General features: G+C 41.4%; 1 protein-coding gene across 1 annotated transcript in view; it reads left to right on the top strand.

The window, feature by feature from the left end:
- LOC132381433 (cation channel sperm-associated auxiliary subunit gamma-like) overlaps positions 1-27,644 on the top strand; it is a 164,041-nt gene that overhangs the window by 103,641 nt on the left and 32,756 nt on the right. Inside the window, exons 15-19 of the mRNA XM_059950839.1 lie at positions 9,092-9,263; positions 16,625-16,749; positions 18,168-18,248; positions 25,021-25,077; positions 25,736-25,889. Of these exons, the coding sequence (XP_059806822.1) occupies positions 9,092-9,263; positions 16,625-16,749; positions 18,168-18,248; positions 25,021-25,077; positions 25,736-25,889 (589 nt within the window). The remainder of the gene's footprint in view (positions 1-9,091; positions 9,264-16,624; positions 16,750-18,167; positions 18,249-25,020; positions 25,078-25,735; positions 25,890-27,644) is intronic.

Here is a 27,644-nt window from a genome sequence, read left to right as displayed (position 1 = left end):
TACAATGTAGCTAGTCAAAAAATATTTCTGAAGTAACAAATAATTATGGAACCAATATAAAACTATGGAACATTTTTGTTTTTCTGAGGAATATATTTGTTCCTTCTGTTGCAAAGTTATATTTTACAGAGAGGTTTGAACATGAAGCAAATTTTAATTATACCATTAAAGGTTGTTATTGCCAAGTATTTTCCATTGGGTCTTTCAAAAGTATATGAATTCTATTTCTGTACAATTAAAATAGTGATTAACTTGTAATTAGTTATTTTAGATGCAGGATTATATGCAAATTTTGATTACTTGACAGCCTTAATAACAATGTTCAAACCAACATTGACTGAGAAGCTAAATACCCAAATAGTTCAAGCTCTTGAGTTATAATTGTTTGAGAGTTTGCTCTTGCTTTTGGGTATGAAATGAGTTTGCTTGCAGATGATTCATAGGTGTGTGCTGATTTAATTAATGTGTGAGCCTGGTGGTGCAAATGATGTTTCTGGCACTTGAAGGCACTGACCTTGGCCTATCAGTGAAGTCATTAAATTCTCAGGAGCACTATTACTGGTACTGACACTTGGCTCCAGATAATTTTGATCTTTCAATTGCTTTTTCATGGAGGCCGATCTCCTTATTTTTCTGAAGTAGATTGTACCTATTTTCCTTTCCATTTCCTCCCCAAAAGGTTCAAAAGTTCATTTATTATCAAAGTATGCATGTAGCATACAACTCTGACATTCGTCTTCTCTGGATAGCCACAAAACACAGGAAACCCCCACCCCATGCAAAGCAAAACTGGGCAAACGGTAACAAGAACATCAAACCTCAAAGCCCCAGTCCCCCCCCGCACAAAAAGAAATGAACAAATCATGTCAAATGGCAACAAGAACATCAACACCAAACCCAGAACCCCTCTCCAAGATCCAAAAAGTCTGTAGGCCGCATGCTCCCAGATTGTTTCAAAGCTATTTGAACTGGTAACTTTCATTGCTAAATTCACTACCATTGCTTCTTAAAGCTATGATGATCCTTGTTCAGGAGATCTAGGGTAATCTCAACTTGTGTTACACATACATGGGTACCCTGCCAAGGTGGTAATCAACAACAGCTCAGGTAGTGTTGGATGCTTCAACCATGTGGATGAGCGGGCAACACAGAATTCTGAAAATTTCTAGATAGGCTAAACTAGCACCAGTTAATTCTTTATTATGATGATTTATGATGATGGTTTTTTTTAAGAAGAACCTAATGTAGCTTTTTTCTGAGATTAAGTACGGAAATCACTAAGCTATCAGTTAGATACAAAACATAATTGAGGATCAGAGAGTAGGAGCTGTGTGTAAAAGACAAAGGATGGTAGTTAAGTCACAGTTGGATACTTAGACTGGGGTTCACCTTGAATATTGTATTTAATTTTGAGCCTACTTAACAATGGAGAGGCTTCACTAATCCATATGTTTTGGACATGTCTGAGTCTTTTAAAATACCGGAAGGATGTATTGCAAACTTTTTCTGTACTTTAAGCCTAACCCTTTGACTGCCTTGTTTGGTATTGTTGGAGAAAAAGGCATAACTTTGGAGACATCTGATTGGCTTATATTTCTCTTATAGCTAGGAGGGCAGTATTGCTTAAATGGAAGGATGTTGCTCTGCCTTCTCACGTTCAATGGTGATGTTATGTCATGCTTAAATTTAGAGAAGATCCATTGTTCAATTTCTGATTCTAACCAAGACTTTCAAACATTGTGCGGACCATTCTTGAACTACCTTTGATCTGGCAATAAAGTACAGATGTTGGCTAATAACATAAATCACTATTTGATAAGGATTTTTACCCATCTTTCTTTCTTTACCAAACAGCTTCAGTCTTGGTAGTGAGTTTAGATTCTTTTTTATAATAAAATTATTACAACTCAAATTACAATTTAATTAATGTACATGTTTGATTATGAATATAGGGTACTGCAATTGCAAGTGTGACTTAAATATAATGTACTTAGTACTATTCTATCTTTTTTATTCATAATATGTATCCTCGTGTAGTATGTGAAAAATAATAAAAATATAGAAAAAGAAAAAAGAACCTTCAATCGACCAAAAAAAACTTGTAGGAATAGGAGTTGACCATAAACCCCTTGAATCTGCTGAAGACTATTTACCTCAGCTTTTTATATACACGAGGATTCTGCTTTCACAGCTCTCTGTGGCAACCTTATAAGAGAAGAAATTATTCCTCATTTCAGTCTTAAAATAGTGTTTCCTTATTCTGAAACCAAGCCCCCACCTCTGACCCCGGGTTCAACAATGAAGGGCCTGTTTCTATGTTGTACTTTTCTACGACTGTATTTGATGGAGTAGGCTGCTTAAGTGGCTCAGCATGGAATAGATGGGCTGAAGAGCTTCTTTCTGTGCTGTACTTTTCTATGACTCTAATGAACATTTACTTTGCCTTCTCTCCTCAGAATCTTAAATGTATTAGACAGTTTGCCTGTCATTCTTATAAGCTTCATCATACCATTGAAATAAAAAAAAAACAAAAATGATGGTTTTAGACAGTGTAACATTTCTCCAAGTTCTGCCCCATTCCATATTTTCAGGATGGCGAACTTTGCTGTGCTGGATGAAGTGTATTTGATCTGAAGTAGAAACTGCTCCTCTTTCTACATAGGCTACTTAACCTACTGAAGATATCCAACAGTTTTAAAAAATTTATTTCAGATTTCCAGCCTCCGCATGTTTGTTTGTATTATTTTATCGTTTTTATCTTTTATTTTAGAGATATGGTGCAGAATGGCCCTTCTAGCCCTTAGAGCTGCACTGCCTTGCAACCATCAACAACTCTGATTTAAAGTTAAAAGTCCAAATTCAAAGTAAATCTATTATCAAAGTATACATATGTCACCAGATACAACCCTGAGATTCATTTTCTCGTGGGTATACTCAGGGAAAAAAGATTATGAGAGAAAGCTGGCAGGGAACATAAAAACTGACTGTAAAAGCTTTTATAGATACATGAAAAGAAAAAGATTGGTCAAGACAAGCGTAGGTCCTTTACAGTCAGAAACGGGTGAATTGATCATAGGGAACAAAGACATGGCAGACCAATTGAATAACTACTTTGGTTCTGTCTTCACTAAGGAGGACATAAATAATCTTCCGGAATAGTAAGGGACCGAGGGTCTAGTGAGATGGAGGAACTGAGGGAAATACATGCTAGTAGGGAAGTGGTGTTGGGTAAAATGAAGGGATTAAAGGCAGTTAAATCCCCAGGGCCAGATGGTTTGCATCCCAGAGTGCTTAAGGAAGAAGCCCAAGAAATAGTGGATACATTAGTGATAATTTTTCAAAACTCCTGAGATTCTGGATTAGTTCCTGAGGATTGGAGGGTGGCTAATGTAACCCCACTTTTTAAAAAAGGAGGGAGAGAAAAACCGGGGAATTATACACTGGTTAGTCTGACATCGGTGGTGGGGAAAATGCTAGAGTCGGTTATCAAAGCTGTGATAACAGCACATTTGGAAAGAGGTGAAATCATCGGACAAAGTCAGCATGGATTTGTGAAAGGAAAATTATGTCTGACAAATCTTATAGAATTTTTTGAAGATGTAGCTAGTAGAGTGGATAGGGGAGAGCCAGTGGATGTGGTATATTTAGATTTTCAAAAGGCTTTTGACAAGGTCCCACACAGGAGATTAGTGTGCAAACTTAAAGCACACGGTATTGGGGGTATAATATTGATGTGGATAGAGAATTGGTTGGCAGACAGGGAGCAAAAAGTGGGAGTAAACGGGACCTTTTCAGAATGGCAGGCCGTGACTAGTGGGGTACCGCAAGGCTCAGTGCTGAGACCCCAGTTTACAATATATATTAATGATTTAGACGAGGGAATTAAATGCAGCATCTCCAAGTTTGCGGATGACACGAAGCTGGGCGGCAGTGTTAGCTGTGAGGAGGATGCTAAAAGGATGCAGGGTGACTTGGATAGGTTAGGTGAGTGGGCAAATTCATGGCAGATGCAATTTAATGTGGATAAATGTGAGGTTATCCACTTTGGTTGCAAGAACAGGAAAACAGATTATTATCTGAACTGTGGCCGATTAGGAAAAGGGGAGATGCAACGAGACCTGGGTGTTCTTGTACACCAGTCATTGAAGGTGGGCATGCAGGTAAAGCAGGTGGTGAAAAGGGCACATGGTATGTTGGTATTCATAGCAAAAGGATTTGAGTACAGGAGTAGGGAGATTCTACTGCAGTTGTACAAGGCCTTGGTGAGACCGCACCTAGAGTATCGTGTGCAGTTTTGGTCCCCTAATCTGAGGAAAGACATTCTTGCCATAGAGGGAGTACAAAGAAGGTTCACCAGATTGATTCCTGGGATGGCAGGACTTTCATATGAAGAAAGACTGGATCGACTAGGCTTATACTCACTGGAATTTAGAAGATTGAGGGGGGATCTTATTGAAACGTATAAAATTCTAAAGGATTGGACAGGCTAGATGCAGGAAGATTGTTTCCGATGTTAGGGAAGTCCAGAACGAGGGGTCACAGTTTAAGGATAAAGGGGAAGCCTTTTAGGACCGAGATGAGGAAAAACTTCTTCACACAGAGAGTGGTGAATCTGTGGAATTCTCTGCCACATGAAACAGTTGAGGCCGGTTCATTGGCTATACTTAAGAGGGAGTTAGGTATGGCCCTTGTGGCTGAAGGGCTCAGGGGGAATGGAGAGAAAGCAGGTACAGGGTTTGAGCTGGAAGATCGGCCATGATCGTACTGAATGGCAGTGCAGGCTTGAAGGGCCGAATGGCCTACTCCTGCACCTATTTTCTATGTTTCTATGTTTCTATAAATCCAATAACCGTAAATAGAATCATTGAAAGACCTCACCAACAGGGTAACAATCCGTGCAAAAGACAACAAACTGTGCAAATATAAAAAGAAAAGTAAAGGAAGTAATAAATAAGCAATAATTTTAAGAACAAGAGATAAACACTCCTTGACAATGAGTCCATAGATTGTGGAAATAATGGGGCAAGGTAAGTTATCCCCTGTGGTTCACGAGCTGTTAAGGGGCAGTATCTGCTCCTGAACCTGGTGCGAGTCCTGAGGCTCCTAGCCTGCACTAACCCTAACTTAACCATGAAGGAATTTGCAATAATCAATAAGCCTACCCAGTATATCTTTGGACTGTGGAAGAACCCCCCATGTGAAAACTCATGCACTCCACGGGAAGGACATAAAGCAATTGCTTGCAGAGAACTTCACCTGTGAGTCGGCCGGTGAGGTATACTGCGTCCAGTGCTCCCGGTGTGGCCTTTTATATATTGGTGAGACCCGACGCAGACTAGGAGACCGTTTTGCTGAACACCTATGCTCGGTCCGCCAGAGAAAGCAGGAGCTCCCAGTGGTCACACATTTTAATTCCACGTCCCATTCCCATTCTGATATGTCTATCCATGGCCTCTCTACTGTCAAGATGAATCCACACTCAGGTTGGAGGAACAACACCTTATATACCGGCTGGGTAGCCTCCAACCTGATGGCATGAACATTGACTTCTCTAACTTCTGTTAATGCCCCTCCTCCCCTTCTTATCCCATCCCTGATATATTTAGTTTTTTTCCCCCCTCCTTTTCTATCTCTCTTTCTGCCCATCACTCTGGCTGTTCTCCATCTCCCTGTGGTGCTCCCCTCCTCCTTTTTTTCTCCCTAGGCCTCCCGTCCCATGATCCTTTCCCTTCTCCAGCTCTGTATCCCTTTTGCCAATCACCTTTCCAGCTCTTAGCTTCATCCCACCCCCTCCGGTCTTCTCCTATCATTTTGCATTTCTCCCTCCCCCTCCTACTTTCAAATCTCTTAGTATCTTTCCTTTCAGTTAGTCCTGACTAAGGGTCTCAGCCCGAAACGTCGACAGTGCTTCTCCTATAGATGCTGCCTGGCCTGCTGCGTTCCACCAGCATTTTGTGTGTGTTGCTTAAATTTCCAGCATCTGCAGATTTCCTCGTGCTTGCAGGGAATGCTGGGATTGAACTCCAACCCCGACAGCCTGAGTTGTAATAGTGCCATGTTAACTTCTCTGCTACTGGTGAAGCTTCTCTGAGCCAGCTTTAATGAAACAGTATCTTTCCTTAAATCAGGGGACTGAAACTATTCATAATGCTCTCGACATGGCTTTGCACAGTTACAAGACAACTTCCCAACTTTTATGCTTCAACCCACTTGAAAAATAGCCAATGATAGCCTTCCTTATTACCTGGTGCACTTCTCTACTAGCTTTACAAAGACTCCCCAAATCCCCTTTGTATATTTGAATAATATTCTCTTGGTCTTCCTTCCAAAACAACTTTGCATTTTCCCACATTATACTCCCTTTCTGCCAACAGTTTTCCCACTCATGTAAGCTATAAAAGCCTCTCTAAGCTATTTTGTATTCTCCTCACAACTTACCAATGAATGATGACACGAAGCTGGGCGGCAGTGTTAGCTGTGAGGAGGACGCTAAGAGGATGCAGGTTGACTTGGATAGGTTAGGTGAGTGGGCAAATTCATGGCAGATGCAATTTAATGTGGATAAATGTGAGCTTATCCACTTTGGTTGCAAGAACAGGAAAACAGATTATTATCTGAACGGTGGCTGATTAGGAAAAGGGGAGATGCAACGAGACCTGGGTGTCATTGTACACCAGTCATTAAAGGTGGGCATGCAGGTACAGCAGGTGGTGAAAAGGGCAAATGGTATGTTGGCGTTCATAGCAAGAGGATTTGAGTACAGGAGCAGGGAGGTTCTACTGCAATTTCACAAGGCCTTGGTGAGACCGCAACTAGAATATTGTGTGCAGTTTTGGTCCCCTAGTCTGAGGAAAGACATTCTTGCAGAGAAGGTTCACCAGATTGACTCCTGGGAGGGCAAGACTTTCATATGAAGAAAGACTGGATCGACTAGGCTTATACTCAGTGGAATTTAGAAGATTGAGGGGGGATCTTATTGAAATGTATAAAATTATAAAGGGATTGGACAGGTTAGATGCAGGAAGATTGCTTCCGATGTTGGGGAAGTCCAGAATGAGGGGTCACAGTTTAAGGATAATGGGGAAGCCTTTTAGGACCGAGATGAAGAAAAACTTCTTCACACAGAGAGTGGTGAATCTGTGGAACTCTCTGCCACAGGAAACAGTTGAGGCCAGTTCATTGGCTATATTTAAGAGGAAGTTAGATATGGCCCTTGTGGCTAAAGGGATCGGGGGTATGGAGAGGAAGCAGGTACAGGGTTCTGAGTTGGCTGATCAGCCATGATCATACTGAATGGCGGTGCAGGCTTGAAGGGCTGAATGGCCTACTCCTGCACCTATTTTCTGTGTTTCTATGTTTCTATGAACTTGGCTAGGATATGTTAACTTTATTCTACCATTAATTTGTAAGTGATAAACATACATCCTGCTGCTGCCTGTAAGGAGTTTGTACTTTCTCCCCATAACTGTGTGGGTTTCCTCTAGGTGCTCCGGTTTCCTCCCACAGTCCAAATATGTACCGGTTGGTAGGTTAATTGGTCTTTCTACATTGACCCAAGATTAGGCTAGGATTAAAATCAAGGGTTTGCTAGGTGGCACAGCCTAAAGGGCCGGGAAGGTCTATTCTGCACTGTATGACAATAAAATTAAAAAAAAAGACTCTGCAGATGCTGGAAATCCGGAGTAACATGCATAAACTGCTGGAGGTCCTGCTGGATTCCTCTAGCATTTTGTGTGTGTCACTCCATTAATTTCTAAATATGTGTGGTCCCAGGACCAATCCCTTTGGCATCCTGAAAAACACACTTCTTGATCATTTTATTTCCTGTCAATTCCTCTATCCATACCAGTAAATTAACCCAATGCCATGTGCTCTTATGTTGTGACTTAACCTTCTTTGAGCTAACCTGCAGAGGATCTTCTGGTATATATTTACCAACCTACTGTTTCCTATACTGATTAAAATTCTAACAATATTCTCTAATAGAGCCAGCCGGTGGTGTAGTGGCTTCAGCACCGGGTCTTTCAAACCCAGTTGTCCCGGGTTCAAATCCAGCTGGCCTCTTGAATGCTTTACATCCACACTGGGTTGAGCATCAAGCTAGCAACTCTGCCTTATAAAAGAACAGATGAACGCTAAGGAGATGGCAAAAGAAAATGGTGCTGGATGTGCTGCATGGCCGTAAAGGAACAACTAAAACAAACTTAATAAATATGAGTTTTCCTCATAGTGTTGACTTTTCTTAATTTGGTCAACATTTTCAAAGTGTACGGCTTTTATCTCCTAAATTGATTATGTAGTTTCTCCAACAATAAATATTAGGCTTACTGTTAGGTATTTTTCGCTTCTCTTCCCACTTTTGCCTTGTATGGGACATACTGAGGAATTAGCATTATTGGAAATAACTTGGAAAATGTGCAGCTCGGGTTGTTGATGGTTGAGTTGAGCTGTTCTCCAGTCTTGGTGATGAAATGTTTTGCAAATGGATTGCAAAGATCAGAGAACAACTCAACCCAATCACCATTATATCAGGTCAGAAAAAAGTTAGATTGTAAGGAGAGGTTGCATAGATTCTTTAATACCATGAAGTTTATGAAGATTATGCAAAGTTTTTAAGAGGATTAAGTAGAATATGAAGAAACTATTGCTTATTTTGGTTGGAGACCTTCGAGTAGATTAAGAACACAAAAGCGACTACTTGCCTGCCAGAAAACAGGATTGCTTTGACAGAATAATTTTGGTTAATCCTTGAGAATCCATTATAAAATGTTATGTTGCTGGAAAGATGCCCAGTGAAAATGGAATTGCAGCAACATGTAATATAAGTTTTCTGTAAAACAACTTGGGCTAATTTGATTTTCAAACATGCAGTTTATCTTTGGTTACAATTTGCATAATGCTACTCCCATGACCTTCAGAGTCATCTTATATGTAGGATTGTATAACTTTATAACATAATAAAATCTTTATATATTGTAAGATGGCTGCTATTGTTTTTATCCCTCATCTCATCTTCCCACTCTCCCATGTAGAATGTCTTATCTTAATGAAAATTTGATACTTAATTTAATGATACTTTTATCTTTCCAAGCATTACCACGTTTATCTGGCTAGTAACAAGCTGACCAAGGATGGCCTCTACGTGGAAACATATGATTATCGAAAGACATTTAAAAAGCCGTTATATGAAGTATTGCCCTCTGCCATTTACATGGACAAAGGCAGCGAGTTTAATTTTGTAATCTACCTCACCATGAATACTGGTGAGTCAAATCAGTTTTTCCTTTCTCAATGCCAGAATTACTTCAACGTAGGGAGTCAAAATAATGGGTTCCAAAAAGAAAAAAAAAGAAGTTATGTAACATTAAGGATTTTTTTTTAAAATTTGGAGATACAACGCAGAATAGGCCCTTCTAACCTTACGACCCACATCGCCCAGCCACTCACTGATTTAACCCTACCCTAATCACGGGACAATGTATAATGTCCAATCAGTCTACTAACTGCGTAAGTTATTGGACTGTGGAAGGAAACTGAGGCACCTGGAGGAAACCTACACACAGGGCAGGGGAGAAGGAATGGACAAACTTGTTTACAGAGGATGCTGGAATTGAACTCTAAACTCCAAAGCCCTGAGCTGTAATAGCACCATACTGACCGTTATGCTAGCATGGCACCCTTTCGGGCAGGGTTATTTTAGTTTAAACATTTTATTTTGCTGTTGAGAGATAGAAATCTCATCAGTTTCACAGGCTCAAAGCATGAATATGATTACAGAGGGGTGAAATATGATTATAAATCTGAAGGTTTGGGTAATAATGCCAAGATTTCAGCGATCTTTATAACAGCCTTTGTGTTTCATAGATTTACTGGCATTATTTTAAAAATTAGCCTTCATTTGAAAAATATTGTTATCACTTTACATTTCCAAATATATTCTGTCAGTTTAAGGAGTGGAAGAGTCCTTAAATGCAAACTGCACCAACATTTCAGTGGCTTCATTTAATATCAGCGAATGTATATAGATAGATATTTTATTGATAAATTACAGTGTCGCAGTAGCATTTCAAGTGCACAGATATACAAATGTTATGAGAGAAGTAAGAAAGAATAAAAAATAAGTTACCTCTAGCAGTCTAACAGGAGGGGGTTATCACTTCCCTGGTTACAGGTTGACTCATTATAGAGCCTGATGGCCGAGGGTCAGAATGATCTCTGGAGCAGCACAGTCGTCTTAGTCTAATACTGAAAGTGCTCCTCTGTTCGTTCAGCCAAGGAGGCATGCAGAGGGTGAGAAACATTGTCCAGAATTGCCAGGATTTTCTGTAGGGTCTTTTGTGCTACCACAGCCTCCAATGTGTCCAGTTTGTCCAGTAAGAGAGCCAGCCTGTCTACTCTGTTTATTGAGCCTGTTGGCATCACCCATGTTGATGCCCTTGCCCCAACATGCCACCACATAGAAGATTGTACTTTTGACAACAGACAGGTAGAACATGTGAAGGAGAGGCCCGCATACTCTAAACTACCTCAGTCTCCTCAGGAAGTAGGTGATTCTGGCCCTTCTTGTACACAGCCTCTGTGTTGATGCTTCACTCAAGTCTGTACCCCAGGTACTTGTAGATCCTCACCACATCCACGTCCTCACCATCAATAGTAACAAGGAGCAATGCAAGCTTAGTCTTCCTGGAGTCCATCAGCAGCTCTGTCTTATTACTGTTGAGCTGCAGATGATTCAGCTTGCACCATTTGACAAAGTCCTCCACCAGGGCCCTGTATTCATCCTCCCATCCTCCCTTTATGCACCTAGTTATTGCTGAATCATCAGAGAATTTCTGCAGATGACAGGACTCTAAAGTCCAAGGTATACAGGGTAAACAGGAAGGGAGTCAATATAGTCCTCCGTGAAACCCCAGTGTTGCTTATAGTCATGTCTGACACACAGCTCTGAAGCCACTCAAGCTGTTGTCTACCAGTCCATTATCCAGGATACAATGGAAATGCCAGCCTGCATTGATTGGAGCTTTTCTCCCAGCAATGAGGGCTGTATGGTATTGAAGGCACTTGAGAAATCAAACAAATAGATCCTCACAGTGCTGCTTATCCAAATGGGAGTAGGCTCTGTTCAGCAGGTAGATGACAGCTTTGTCGACTCCAATGTGCCCTTTTAGGCAAACTGCAGGGGATTGAGGGCTGATCTGACCAGGTGTCAGAGGTGAGCCAGAACCAGCCTCTATAGGGTCTTTATCGTGTACTAGATCAGGACCACTAAATGGCAGTCATTCAAGACTTTTGGTTGGCCCTTCTTGGGTCCTGGGACAACAAATTATGTCTTCCACACAGTCGGGTTGTTTACAGTATACAACCTGAAATTCTTGCCCTCCACAGATGTCCACAAAACACAGGAAAAACCTGAAGAATGTGTTAGAGAAAAATGTTAGTACCCTTCCCGCCCACAAGCAGCAGCAGCAAAGCATCAAATTTCCCCTCTCCCCTTCTCCCCCACTTGTTCCAGTAGGAAGAAACAGACCCCCTCCCCACCACCCACCAGGCAAGCAATGGCGTAACCTCCAGAGGTCATGACCTAGGTCCTTAAAAAAAACTACAGTCCATAACCCAACCCTTTCATCTCTCCCTCTCTCCCTCCCCCTCTCCCTCCCCTCTCCCCTTCCCCTCCCCTCCCTCTCTCCCCCTTCCCCTCTCCCTCTCTCTCACTCCTCCCCTCCTTCCCTCCTTCCACAGAGTGAGACCACAGGGGTTTCAGTAGCCCATTAGTTATAGAGTAATAACTGTTCCTGAACCTTGTGGTGTGGGACCTAAAGCTTCTGTACCTCCTGTCTAGTGGTGGTGGTGAGAAGAGAACATGCTCTCAATAGTGAGGGTATTTGATGGTAGATGTCTCTTTTTTTGTGGCAGTGCTTCATGTAAATATACTCAATGATGGGGAGGGCTTTGCCTATTTTGGACTCACCTGTATACACCACTTTCTGTAGCTTTCTCTGTTCCTGGGCATTGCCCTTTCCATACAGACCATAATGCAGCCAGTTAGGATACCCTGCAGTGTGAATCAATAGAAGTTTGTCAACAGTTTGGTGACATGCTGTATCAATGCAGATTTCTAAGGAACTAGCAGTGCTGTCAACCTGTAATGATACTTATGTCCTGGTCACAGGACAGTTCCTCTGCTATGTTGATGCCATAGAATTTAAAGCTACTGAACCTCTCCACTTCCGTTCCCCTAATGAAGCCCCTGGCTTCCTCCTCCTTTAGTTGATGATCAGCTCTTTGGATTTGCTGACATTGAGTGAGAGGTTGTTGTAGTGGCACCACTCAGCCAGATTTTCAATCCCCTGCTATATGCCAATTTGCCACCATCTTTGATTTGGCTACCAGCAAGCTTAAATACGATATTGGTCATGATGGCGCCAGTGAATAATGATTCCTCAGCTGACTGTCTTCCAGCTAGTCCACAAAGCTGTTTATTTCACTTCTTGTACAACTTCTTTTTTATTTGAAATGTGTTTCTGGACTGTTAAAGCCTGCGGTTTACAGTTTGGAGATTGATTGAGTGATCTAGTGACCCTGCGGTCTCCGAGATGATTCCAGGAGATGAGTGTGGGTGGCCTCCAGGTGAGGCTTAGCGAGCCCATGTTCAACTCTATTTTGCTGATTAAAGTGTCCGTTAGTCACTGATTAAAGCGTTGAGGAGGCAAATGCGAGTGTTCTGCACTGACCTACTGCCTTTCACTTGCTGCTGTGATGGATCTCTTGCTGCTGCTGGATAAGTTATCTGTGTCTGATGGCCTCACTCCTATGCTGCTCTGCTTCTGCATTCGAGTGGCCTCTCTCTCCCTCAATGCTGACAGGGGATGTTACCGGTTCTGCAATTTATGGAGTGGACTGGACTCTTTTCGGTTTTATGTCCATTTCTGCGTTTTTGCCCATTCTTTCTTGTTGCTGTTTGAGCGATTTAATTTGGCGCTATTTGTAAGTTTTCTTTGTTTGGCGGGGGCAGGTGCAGTTTGGGGTTTGATGTTCCTGCAGTTTGCACAATTTGTTTTTCTCCGTGTGTGGGAGTTTTGTACAGGAATGGGGGAGGGCGGTTGCTGTTTTCTATGAATGACTTCCACGCTTTACTTTGTTTTGTGGCTATCTGGAGAAGGTGAATCTCAGAGTTGTATACTTAGATCATAAGTGAACCTTTGGAGTTGTAATTAGCCACAAAGTATAAGGTAAGTAGAGCAGAGGGACTAAACAGATGGCCCTGTGGTGCATCTGTGCTGATGGTGATTGTAGAGGAGATGTTACTTTCAAATTAATACTTACTGGGGTCTGCCAGTGAGGAAATCAAAGATAGAGGCTTGTTATTTAATGTCACAATTATTTGTGCTGTTATTTGGACAGTTATTTGTGCTGGCGTTGGTCTAGTGATCTGAAGGTCGCTAGTTCGAGCCTTGGCTGAGGCTGCGTGTTGTGTCCTTCAGCAAGGCACTTAACCACACATTGCTCTGTGACAACACCAGTGCCAAGCTGTATGGGTCCTAATACCCTTCCCTTGGACAACATTGGTGGCGTGAAGAGGGGAGGCTTGCAGCTTGGGTAACTGCTGGTCTCCCATAAAAAACAACCTTGCCCAGGCTTACGCCCTGAAAACTTCCCAAGGTGCAAATCCATGGTCTATCCACACTAACGGAGGCCTATAAACAATGTCACAAGCACGAGAAAATCTGCAGATACTGGGAATAAAAGCAACTCCATACATAATACAGGAAGAAATCAGCAGGCCTGGCAGCGTCTATGGAATAGACAGACAGACAGACAGACAGACGTACTTTATTGATCCCGAGGGAAACTGGGTTTCGTTACGACCGCACCGACCAAGAGTAGTGAAAAAATATAGCAAAATAATATAGCATATATATTAGTAATATAATATATAGCAATAGAGTAAACAGTCAATATTTTGGACGAAGAGTGGGGATAAAAAAGATGAGAAGTCAGACTAAGAAAGTCAAGGGAGGGGAGGAAGAAGTGCAGAGTGGTGGGTGATTGGTGAAACCGGGAGGAGGTGACGTACAGAGCTGGGAAGTTGATTGATGAAAGAGATTTTAAAAAATGGAGAAGGGGAATCTGATAGGAGAGGACAGAAGGCCATGGAAGAAAGAGAAGGAGGAGTGGCACCAGAGGGAGGTGATGAGGATAAACTGAGCAAAGGAAACAGGAGTAGGGAATGGTGAAAGGAGGGGTATAAAATTACCGGAAGTTCGAGAAATAGATGTTCATGCCATCAGGTTGAAGGCTACCAAGTCTGAATGTAAGGTGTTGCCTCATTTGAGGCAACTCACACTCAATCTGAGTGTGGCCTCATTGTGGCTTAATTTAACAATTGCTGCTTCCTGTACACCTACTTTTGCCAAACCAAAGTAGCCATGGTGACATCCAACTTTAACAAAACCAGAAGATATTTAATAATAAGTAAGGTTTTAACAGGAAAACACCACTGATTAGAGCATAGAAGTGAGTACTCACCTGACTCACAGTATGTGATGATATTTTAGCAATGATAATCAAGCTGAATTTTCTATGCTTTCAATTATGAACAAGGCTGGGAAACCCATTCAATTTAAATTATATTGAAGTATTGATTCAGTAAAGCCATTACTATTTGTTAATAGGCAACCTGCTTCTTTCCTGATGTCTGCATTCAGGCAGAAGATTATACGTATGAAAAACAATGAATAATCTGGAATGGGTTTTGTGATATGATTGTATTTTTGGCACCTTATCCTATATTTTCTATTTGCATTTAACCTCATAGCATTAAAATTTCCCCATACATCTATCTGATTTCCTTTAATAGGTTGGCTAGTCGCTGTTACCTACACTCAGTGGCCACTTTATTAGGTACACTTGCACAACTGATCATATTGCATATCTAATCAGCCAATCATGTGGCATCAACTGAATGTTTAAAAGCATGCAGACAGGGTCAAGAAGTTCAGTTGTTTTTCAGACCAAACATCGAAATGTGGGGAAAAAATGCTATCTAAGTGTGTTTGACCGTGGAATGATTGTTGGTGCCAGATGGGGTGGTTTGTTGATCTCCTAGGATTTTCATGCACAGAAGTCTCTATAGAGTTTACAGCAAATAGTGTGTGGGGTAAAGTCATGCAGTTAGATGCAGTTCTGTAGCAAAACACATTGTTAATGAGAAAAGTCAGAGGAGAATGACCAGGCTAGTTCAAGCAGACATAACTCAAATAATCATGTGTTATAACAGTAGTGTTCAGAAGAGTATCTCTGAATGCACAATATGTTGAATCTTGAATTGGATGGGTTACAGCAGCAGAAAGCCATGAGCATACAGATAGTGGTGAGTTTATTAGATGCAGGAGGTGCCCAATAAAGAAGCCACTGACTTATAAGCAAGGGATAACAAAGTTAAATAACAGGTTAATAATGTACTCTACATAGAAAAGTAATTCTGATCAAAGATACCAACAGTGTTCCTATGAGATTGTGACAGTGGTCATCTATTTATCTTAGCCTGTCCTGGTATTGGAAAATTATGTCACAAAACAAAGATAATGTGACTTGTCATGGATTGGGTCACAGCAAATTTTACAATCAACTTTTCTGTCAAGGGATACAAATTGTAAAAGATGAAGCATAATAACAAATCTATTTATACAGCATCACCATCATCAGAAAATTGGTACATGTGACCTTACAATCAGATATAACAATATTGAAGATGTAACATAGAAGGTATCCAATCCAAATATAACCATATAACAATTACAGCACGGAAACAGGCCATCTCGGCCCTTCTAGTCCGTGCCAAACGCTTACTCTCACCTAGCCCCACCGGCCTGCACTCAGCCCATAACCCTCCATTCCTTTCCTGTCCATATACCTATCCAATTTTACTTTAAATGACAATACCGAACCTGCCTCTACCACTTCTACCGGAAGCTCATTCCACACAGCTACCACTCTCTGAGTAAAGAAGTTCCCCCTCGTGTTACCCTTAAACTTTTGCCCCCTAACTCTCAACTCATGTCCTCTTGTTTGAATCTCCCCTACTCTCAATGGAAAAAGCCTATCCACGTCAACTCCATTACTTGTACACGTTAATTTTTTAATTGATTTTTTTATGCATTTCTACAACCTCTACAAGCAAAAACCCAACAACAAAATGAAGATTAGTACAGTGTACACTGTTAATACCGTAATATCTTGGCCCTTTGATAGATCTTGCACTGACCTTCAAATTAAAATTTGTGGGCATCACTGTTACAGCTCGGGCATTGGAGTTCAGAGCACAGTACTGGTGAAAGGACTTTCTAAGTTCTTCGTGTGGCTGTGTGGGTTTTCCCTGGGTGCTCTGGTTTCCCCCCATTGTCTAACTATGTACTAGGTAGGGTTAATTGTCCCATGATTAGGTTGGGGTTGAATCAGGGTAGCTGAGACATCATGGCTTGAAGGGCAGGTAGGCTCTATTTCATGCTGTATCAATAGATAAAATAGAATTTAATAGATCATAGTCTTTCTTTGGTATAACTAACAGATTTTTGTTCTAATGAGTTGAACCATACGGACAACAATTTATGTTCTTTTATGGTAGGAGAGACGAGAGAAGAGTACGAAATCAATCAGGCATGGTTGTTTGCCCAGGTTTCATCTCCAAAATATATTCTGGCCGAGGTAAAGAGAGAGGAACTAATGGGCAGTGGCGGCTTAGTATACAAGGTACTTACTAGAGTGTGGAGGCATGCAAAGAATATAAGGAAAACTGTGGAATTATACCATATTTTCATAATGTCATTTTTTAATGTCACGAAAAAATGCATTAGTAATGCAGCATATCTTTTGTACTTATATTAAAATTTTATGACAGGAAAAGGAAACAAGTAGTTTTACATGGATTCCAGCAGTTTACATCGTTGTGAACTGGTGGTGTTGTCGGCAGATGTGCAGTAGCATGAAGTGACTGCACCAGCTCCTAGCAGTGATTATTTGGAATGAATATGCCTTTGTTATGGCATGGTGTGCTGCAAACTGTGTTTAACTTCCAAAGAAAAGAAAACACACTTTGCACCCACAGTCTTATTGTAAATTTCAATTAAGTAATCTATTTCCCTGCCTGTTTGTCTCCAAATCATAAACCAGTGAAAAAGTGGTGAAGACTCCAAAAGCATGTACTGAAATTTCTTCCCCCAATCAGAGTTTCTTCCCCCAAGCTATCAGGCTCCTCAATACCCAGAGCCTGGACTGACATCTTACTGCCCTATTGTCTTGTTTATTATTTATTGTAATGCCTGCACTGTTTTGTGCACTTTATGAAGTCCTGGGTAGGTCTGTAGTCTAGTGTAGCTTTTATTTTCTCTGTGTTGTTTTTTACGTAGTTCAGTCTAGTTTTTGTACTGTGTCATGTAACACCAAGGTCCTGAAAAACGTCTTATTTTTACTATGTACTGTATATAGCGGTTATGGTCAAAATGTCAATAAAAGTGACGACTTGACTTGAAATTCATCACTTAAATTATGTTTGTCCAGTTTGCAATTTGACTCAAATCATATGTTTCTTTAAGATGCAGTGTGGAATGGGCCCTTCCAGCCCTTAGAGCTGCGCCACTAAGAAACACCCGACTAATACTAGCTGAATCATGGGACAATTTACAATGGCTAATTAACCTACTAACTAGTACATCTTTAGATTGTGGGAGGAAACCAAAGCACCCGGAGAAACCTCATGCAGGCTAAGGGGCAGACGTACAGTTTCCTTACAGATTGGGACTGCACTGTACCATCATGATTAACGCAAGGCTTTAGGGTGCAGACAGACTGGGTACAATTCGCAACGCTGCCTGTGAGGAGTTTGAACGTTCTCTCCATGACCACATGGGTTACTCCAGCCTCCTCCTACAGCCCAAAGACAAACTGGTCTGTAGGTTAATTGGTCAATGTGAATTGTCCCGTGATTAGGCTATTAAATTGGGGAAATACTGGGCGGTGTGGCTCAAAGGACTGGAAAGGACTATTCCACATGGCATCTCAATAAATAAATAAATGTCAGAATTGAACTCTGAGCTCTATGTACCTAATTAAGAGACAGCAGAAAATTATTTGAGGAAATAATGTCATTTGTTTGCTCCTTTTTCACTCAGGTCTCACTGAAGGACCAATATTTTTATCAAGGACAAAGTTTGTCAGGTGAAGATCTGGTCTTGGTTTCAGTTTCAATAAAGGTAAGGTGAACCTGAACTAAAGGGATAATGGTGCAAGCCAAACAAGGCAAGTTTTAAAGAAAACCTGAGGCAATAGAAGCAATAACATAAAGATTGGTGGCAGATATATATTCTCAGTGGCCCCTTTATTAGGTACCGCCTGTATCTAGTAAAGTTGCCACTGAATGTAAGTTCACAGTCTTCACTGCTGTAGCCCATCCACTTCAGGACTCTATGTGCTGTGCATTCTAGATGCTGTTCTGCACACCACCATTGTAATGTGTGGTCATTCGAGTTACTGTCACCTTGAGCCAGTCTGACCATTCTCCTGGGACCTCTCTTTTTAATAAAGCATCTTCACCCACAGAACTGCCGCTTACTAGATGTTTTTTGTTTTGTGCATCATTCTCTATAAAGTCTACGAAATCCCAGGAGATCAGGAGTCTCTAGATACCCGAACCTCCCCATCCGGTACCAACAATCATTCCACCGTCAGTTATTTAGTTCACATTGCATCACTATTCTGATGTTTGGTCTGAACAGCAACTGAACTCTTAGCCATATCTGCATGCTTTTATTTCATTTCATTATTGCACAATCCTCTGTAAGCTATAGAGGCAGTTATGTGTGAAAATCCTAGTAGATCAGCGGTTTTCGAGTTGCTCAAACCACTCCATCTAGCACCAGCATGGTCAAAGTCACTTGGAACACACTTCTTCCCTATTCTTCACCATCTTGACATGGTCAAGAGCTTCAGTTCTTCAGAGAATAAAGTCACATCAATTACATTTCTTCCTCATTCTCAGCAATCGAAACAAAACACTGAAGGAACTCAGCAGGCCAGGCAACAAAGTAAACAGTTGATGTTTCAGGCCAGGACCCTTCATCAGGACCCATTCTGATGTGGAAGGAATGTGACTGATGTGACTTTTATTCTCTGAACTACTCTTGACCATATCTGCATGCTTTTATGCATTGAGTTGCTGCTGTGTGATTGGCTGATTAGATACTTACATTAACATATGGGTGTACTTAATCAAGTGGTCGCAGTGTATTTTATAAAGCCTCTTTACAAAGGAAAGGAACTAGACAAGGCAAAATATTTCTAAAGGGAACAGATTATACAGTTCCATATCGGTTAATGGGGCTCTTAAGAGGGAAAGATAGTTCCAAGTAACCATGAGTTGTGAGGATGTGTTAAAATGTTGAGAGGTGTGAGGCATGGGACCATGAAGGAAGTTAAAATTAATGGATGAGCATAGTGTATTGGAAAAAAAACTAAGTCCTCCAATACATAGTTCACAAAGACCTTCTGGGTTCAAGAAGGTGTGTGGTGACAAGGCCATGCAGATTTTATAACCTTGCTAACAGATGATTGAACTTTATCTTCTTGAGTCTGAAAAGTTTGGAAAGTAGGCAGAACAATGACAGGTAGAATTTAATGCTGATAAGTGTGAAGTGTCATAATTTGGGAGAACTAAGCTAGGACATGCACAATGCATAGTAGGGCCCCACGGAATGTTGAGGAGAAGAGGGAATTTGATGCACAGGTTTATGGGTCTGTGGAAATGTCAGCATGGGTGGTTAAGAAGGAAAATTGCTTTCTTGAGTAAGACACACAAAATGCTGGAGGATGAGGCAGCATCTATGAAAATGAATAAACAGTTGACATGTGGGGCTGAGACCCTTCATCAGGTCTAGGAAGGAAGGCAAAAGAATCCAGAATAAAGAGGTGGGGGGAGGGGAAGGAGGGCAATCTAATTCTAGAAGGTGATAGGTGAAGTCGGGTGGGTGGTAAAGGTAAATGGCTGGAGAAGAAGAAATCTGATAGGAGAGGAGAGTGGACTGTGGGAAAAAAGGGAGAAGGAGAGGCACCAGGGGGAGTTGCATTACATATTGAGTATTCATATCCTACTACTAGATATGGAAGATGCTGCCACATTTATCTCGCTAAATTGTAAATGGGGTTATTCCAGTAATTGGACGTAGGATTATTCCTGCTTTGTGAACTTTTGGAAGGCCATGGAACTGTGCTATGGAACTATGGATTGTAGGAATACTCAAAGGTGGTTTACCATAGCCTTCTCAGAGACGGTAAGGGATGATCCTTAATTATTGGCCTCACACATGAAACCCAATCCTAGAAAATTAATAACTGAAAAAGTCTTGCAAAACTTTATCGAAGGCTTTTAGAGAATTAGTCAGTGCATTAACCACAGGCGATCTTTCATTTTTAATGGCAGCACAGAAGGTGATTTGGCCAATAAAATCCATGCTGGTTTCCAGGGTAATCTCATTCCGCAACGTATTTCTCTGCAGCCATCCTCCCATATTTAGGGACAAGATCCAGCAGTCGATTAATCTAACAACTGGTATGTCTTTGGAAAGTGGGAGAAAACCAGAGCGCCTAAGAGCCCATACCATCACAGGAAGGGTGTGCAGATACCCACAAAAACGGCACCAAAGGCCATAATTAGATCTGGATCACCAAAACTGAGAAACAGCTAGTTTTTAGGTTCTCCCGTGACTGCATGGGTTTCCTCTGGGTGCTCCAGTTTCCTCCCACATTCTCAAGTCATATGGGTTAAGGTTAGTAAGTTGTGGGCATGCTATGGTTGACACCCAAGGGGTGCCCCAGCATATTCTTGAACTGTGATAGTCTTGACACAAAAGATGCATTTCACTGTATGCTTCCATGTACATGTGACAAATAAAGCTAATCTTATTTGCCGTTTAAAGTTTTAAAGCTTTGCTTCACAGCTGGAAACATTGGCTGGATCAATAGTGGGGATGGGCTTTGATCAAACTCTCTACTTCTCCTATGTCTGGTTAAATATCAAGGCTTCAGAGTTGGATGGCTGTGGAAATTATTGAAATTGTCAGGGCATCCACACAACAAAAGCAGAAGGCCTTGCAATATCAGATCCACCTTGTCGATAAGAAAGGAGTTGTCTTCAGTCATAAACCACTCAGCATCTACTTTGATGTAATTGAACAGGCTTGTTTTCCCTCCTGTTATGTCTAATTGTATATTCTACTTGAGAGATTTCCAAGCAAGCTTGCAGCTCATTTATGTATATATTTATTGATAAACCTGGACCTGGACCATACCCAGGCTTGGGCTGACAAGTGGCAAGTAACATTCAAGCCATGCAAGTGCCATGCAATGACCATCTCCAACAAGGGAGGCTCTCATCGTCGTCCCTTGACATTCAGTGGCATCACCATCACTGAATCCCCTTGGGAGGTTATCACTGGTTGCAAACTGAACTGGTCTAGCCATATAAACATGTGACTACCAGAGCAGGTCAAAGGCTTGGAATCCTGTGGCGTGTACCTCACCTCCTGACTCCCCAAAGCCTGTCCACCATCTACAAGGCTCAGGTCAGGAGTGTAATGAAATACTCGCCACTCGCCTGGATGAGTACAGCTCCATCAACACTCAAGAGGCTTGACACCATCCAGTACAAGGCAGCCCACTTCCATTGGTACCCCTTCCACAAGCATCCAATCCCCCCATCATCGACCAACAGTTGCAGCAGTGTGTACTATCTACAAGATGCACTGCAATAACACACCAAAGTTCCTAAGACAGCCCCTTCCAGACCCACGACCAGTACCATCTAGAAGGCCGAGAGCAGCAGATCCCTGGGAACACCACCCATGGAAATCCCCCTCAGAGTCACTCACTATCCTGACTTGGAAACACATCGCCGTTCCTTCATTGCCACTGGGTCAAAATCATGGAATTCCCTCCCTAACAGCACTGTGAGTGTACCTACACCTCAGGGACTACAATGGTTCAAGAAGGCAGCCCATCACCACCTTCTCAAGGACAACTAGGGATGGGCAATAAATGCTGGCTTAGCTGGCAATGCCCACATCCCATAAATAAATAATTTTTTAAAAATTACACTGTTGTTTCAGATTTCTGGATCATTGGGATCTCATCTAGGGGAGGTATGACCTGTACTAAAAGGATAGAATACACCTGAACCCGAGGGGGACCAATACTCTTTTGAGCAGGTTTGCTAGAACCATTAGGGAAGATTTAAGCTAAGTTGGCAGAGGGATAAGCATGAGTGAAAGAAAGGGCAAATAATATAGCAAAAAAAAATGGGGAGTTAGAGGATTGGGAAGCTTTTAAAAATCAACAATAGACAACTAAAAAACATAAGGAGAAGAAATTTGAAGGTAAGCTAGGCAATAATATAAAAGAGGATGTCAAGCATGTTTTTCAGATATACAAGGAGTAAAAGAGAGGTGAGAGTAGATATTGGTCTTCTGGAAAATGACTTTGAAGAGATAGTAATGGGGGACAAAGAAATGGCAGATTAACTAAGTAAGTATTTTCCATCTGTGAAAGACAGCAGCAGTATTCCAGAAAATTGAGAGTGTCAGGGTGCAGAAGTGAGTGTATTTGCTATCACTAAAGAGAAAATGCTTTTGGAACCTGAAAGTTCTGAAGATTGATAATACACCTAAACTAGATGGACTACATCCCAGGGCTCTGAAAGAGATAACTGAAGAGATTGTGGAGGCATTACTAATGATCCTTCAAGAATCACTTGATACTGGAATTGTTCCGGAGGACTGGAAATTGCAAATGTCACTTCACTCTTTAAGAGGGGATGGAGTAAGAAGGAAGAAAACTATAGGCAAATTAGCCTGACTTCAGTGGTAGGCAAGATATTGGAGTCTGCTATTAAGGATGAAGTTTCAGCGTGTTTGGAGGCACATGATAAAGTAGGCTGTAGTCAGCAAGCTTTCCTTTAGGGGAAATCTTGCCTGGCAAATCAGTTGGAATTCTTTGAGGAAATAACAAGCAGGATAGACAAAGGAGTCACTGGGTGCGGTTTTAATGAAATGAAATGAAATATCTTTATTGTCATTGCATGGTACAATTTGTCATGCACCAATACAGCAAAAATGAATTTGCAACTCTCATACTCAATGCTATAAAACAACAAATAAAATAAATAATCAATAAATAAAATCAAGTAACCAGCCAGTACAAGCAATGTCCAGCAGTACAGAAGCGCAACTCAGAAGCGTGTTACAGTGTTAAAAGCAGCAATATAACAAATTTATCGATTGGTTGATCGATTGGTTCAGAGCAATTATAGCCCTTGGGGGAAAAGCTATTTTTCAGTCTGGAAGTGTGGGCATAGAAAATCTTATAATGTCTGCCAGATGGAAGAAGTTCAAACAGATGATTGCATGGGTGTTTGTTGTCCTTACAGATGCTTGTAGCTTTCCTTAGGCAGCATAAGCTGTAGGTGTCTTCCAGGGCTGGGAGCTGTTGGATTTTGAGAAAGCCTTTTATAGGTGCTAAACATGAGGTTGTTAAACAAGAACCCATGGTATTGTAGGAGAGATACTAGCATGGATAGAAGATTGAGTGATTGGCAGGAGGCAAAGAGTAGGAATAAAGGGGACCTCATCTGGTTGGCTGCCAGTGACTAGTGATGTTTCGTAGGAGTCAGTATTGGAACCACTACTTTATATGTCAAAGATTTGGATAACAGAATTAATGGCTTTGTGGCCATGATTGCAGATGTTATAAAGACAGGTGGAGGGGCAGGTGGTTTTGAGGAAGCAGGGAGTCTGCAGAATGAATTAGAGTGATTAGAAGAATGGCAAAGAAGTGGCAGATGGAATATAATATGGGGAAGTGTATGGTCATACACTTTGGTAGGAATGAAAGCAAAGACTATTCACTAAATGGGGAGAAAATTCAAAAATCAGAGGTGCAAAGGGACTTGAGAGTTCTTGTAAAAGATTTTCTAAAGGTTAACTTGCAGGAGTGCAAATGCAATGTTATAAGAGCAAGGATGTGATATTGAGGCTTTATAAAGCCCCTTATGTAAGTAAACATGTTTTGGCATTGAAGACGGTCCAGAAGAGGTTCATGAAAATGATTCAGAGAATAACAGGGTTAATGTATGAGGCGCATTTGACATGTTTGGGCCTATACTTGCCCGAGATTAGAAGAATGAGAGGGGACCTCATTGGAACTGATCGTATATTGAAAGGCCTAGATAGAATGTATGTAGAGAGAATGTTTTCTATAGTAGCTGAGCTTAGGACCAGAGGGTTCTGCCTCAGAATAGAAGGATATCTATTCATAACAGAAATGAGAAGAAATTTCTTTAGCCAGAGGCTGGTGAATATGTAGAATTTATTGCTACAAATAGTTGTGGAGGCCAGGTCATTGAGTATAAGTAAAGCAGAGGGTGTTGGGTTCTTGATTAGTAAGGATGTCAAAGGTGAGCAGGCAGGAAAAATGGGATTAAGAGGGATAATAAATCAGTCATGATAGAATGGCAGAGGAGACTCGATGGACTGAATGGCCTAATTCTGCTGCTGTGTCTTATGGTCTCGATCTAGCATTTTGAAAGTGTACAACATCGTGAAGGGTAATAAACTGTCAAAGATGGAAATGAACGAATGGGAAAGGATGGTGTTAAGATACAATAATAGAAAGGAAAATCTTGGATTAAGAATATAAAATAATATACTTACTAGCCAGAAATATTTCAAAATCTGAGTGTCAAGATGAACCTAGCTGAGCTAGCTATAGTGGAAAGACAATAAATGCATGATGAAGACTGTTGAAATCATCACTTTACACTGTGCATTGCAGAGCAATGATAGTGCTTGTATTAGAAACCTTGTCTACAGGAGGAATCCCTGGGGTGTGGGGGTGGGGGGCGAGGGGTTCACTTATTAAACTTACTCTCAACATGTCGGAAGAACTTTGACTTAATGCTAACCTCCCTCTCTTTCTCAGGTAGTAAATTCTGACTTTGCCTGCTTTTCAGAATTTGGGAGTGAAGTTATGATGGAGGTGATTAAAAAAAAACTTTTTATTTGTACAAGCGATTTAATGCAGTTTCTTACAAGAAACCTGAAATTAGAATGTCATGTATCTCTGTTTAGAGTAGAGCTTAAAAAGTTTCAAGTCAAGTATATTGTCAGATAGATGTATGTGTTTAGAGTACTGTGCAAAAACAAATTTCATGACATGTGTGAGTGATGATAAACCTGATTCTGATTTGGGTTTCTATTGTAGACTGAGGGTGGGAAGGGGGCAGGGAGAGGGGAATCATGGCTGGGAAAAGGGGAAGGGAGAGGGAAGCACCAGAGAGATATTCCTTAATGATCAGTAAACCAATTGTTTGGAATCAAATAACCTTGCTTGGTGTCTCAGGGCTGGGTGTGTCTGTACCCTCACCATCCGCTCCCCGGCACACCTTCTCTGCCACCGGTTGCATGCTCCTCCTGCGGCACTCTGCCAGATTTACAAGCTTGCTTTCAGCCCCATGATGACAAATTCAGTACTCTGCAAAAGTCTCAGACACCCTAGTTATATACAGTACATGTGCCTGGGAGTCTTGCACAGTACTATGTGTACACAGTTTTGTATGTAACTGGAGATTATTCCCTGTGTTTGCAGGCTAAGTACACAGAAAAGCTTAAAAAGGATATTTATTTCTACTTCCCAGGGTAGCTTACAGATGGCTGTCTACGTGGGATGCCCGTCTGGAAACAGACTTGCTCTCGACATTGCCTACACTGTAGAATACATTGTGAATAAATCTAAAATACACTTTGACTGCCTTGAGCAAGATGAAATTCCGTGCTTTTATTACGAACAACGTAAGTGTATCACACTGCTTCCAAAATGTAATTGTAGAATTATAGCACAGAAATTGACTCTTCTGGCCCACCTCATCTATTCTGATCCCATTTGCCTGCCGTTAGATTAAACTGTATAATTGTTAAGTGTTGGCACATGGCCAAGTGGTTAAGGCATTAGTCTAGTGATCTGAAGGTCACTGTTTCGAGCCTCAGCTAAGGCAGAGTGTTGTATCCTTGAGCAAGGCATTTAACCACACATTCCTCTGCAACGATACCAGTGCCAAGCTTATCGGCCCTTGCCCTTCCCTTGGACAACATCGGTGGTGTGGAGAGGGGAAGGCTTGCAGCATGGGCAACTGCTGGTCTTCCATACAACCCTGCCCAGGAAACTTTCCAAGGCGCAAATCCATGATCTCACGAGACCTACACACATAATTGTTATTTTCTTTGCAGTTTAACTTTGAGTCATAGAGTCCGGAGAAATACAGCACAGAAACAGGCCCCTCGGTCATTCTAGTCCATTTAGAAACCATTTAAACTGCCTGTTCCCATTGACCTTCTCCCAGACCATAGCCCTCCATAGCCCCAACATCCATGTACCTATCCAAACTTCGCTTAAGTGTTGAAATCGAGCTTGCATCCACCATGTGCACTGGCAGCTCATTCCGCACTCTCATGATCCTCTGAATGAAGAAGCTTCCCCTCATATTCCCCTCGAGCTTTTTACCTTTCACCCTTAACCCATGACCTCGGGTTGTAGTCCCACCCAACCTCAATGGGAAAAGCCTGCTTGCATTTACCCCATCTATACCCCTCATAATTTTGTATCCTCTATCAAATTGACTCTCAAGCATAACTTCCTAATGTTTGTTTGTATTTTAGAAAATTACCCGTGGATATGCTATTGTTCAGTGTGTTTCCTATCACGTACAGCCCTTCCTTATTATTCTGGAAGCTTCTTGGATATTGCATTATATATGAATAGGGGCTAACTGATTGGTTAAGTCTTATGTACAAAACTTGAACGGAATGTCTGTTATCTTTGAAAAGGAATTAAGTTGGTATAAGAAGAGCAGAACACATTGGCTCTGGCTCTCTTTCCTTTGCTCCTTTCCCACCATCACCTTCTCTCACTACTAGGCTCTGTTCTCTCTGCTCTCCTCTCACACCCCCTTTGTTCTTTTAGTGTGTAATAAATTATTGTGAGCAACAAGTTTTAGACCATAAGCCCATGGGATATAGGAGCAGAATTAGGTTATTTGGCCCATTGAGCCTGCTCTGCTATTTCATCAAGTCTGATCCATTCTTTCTCTCAACCCCAATCTCCTCCTCCCCCACCCCCCGTATACTTTCATGCCTTGATCAATCTATAATTGATCAACCTCTGCCTTAAGTATACATTTTACCCTTCATCCTGGACTTTCGAAGAACTCAAATCAAAAACATCAGCATCCAACACTGCATTAGGCATGCATTCATCTCTTTTGTCCAAATACTCTAAAAACACTGTAATTGTACCTGCCTCTGCCACCACCTTTGGCAGCTTGTTCCACATAACTACTCTCTGTGTGGAATAACTTGCTCTTCAGATCTGTTTTACAATTCCAGCCTCTTACATTAAGCTTGCACTCTCTAGTTCTACACTCCCTTGCCCTGGGGAAAATTCCTGTATACATATCCTATCTATGCTCTTCATAATTTTATAAGCTCTAGAATCACTGCTTAGCCTTCTAATTTCCAGTGAGAATAAACAAGCCTCTCCAATCTCTCCTT

This window comes from Hypanus sabinus, chromosome 26 (genome assembly GCF_030144855.1).
Source record: "Hypanus sabinus isolate sHypSab1 chromosome 26, sHypSab1.hap1, whole genome shotgun sequence".
NCBI classification, from domain to species: Eukaryota; Metazoa; Chordata; class Chondrichthyes; order Myliobatiformes; family Dasyatidae; genus Hypanus; species Hypanus sabinus.
This window is presented reverse-complemented; position numbering and strand designations above follow the sequence as displayed.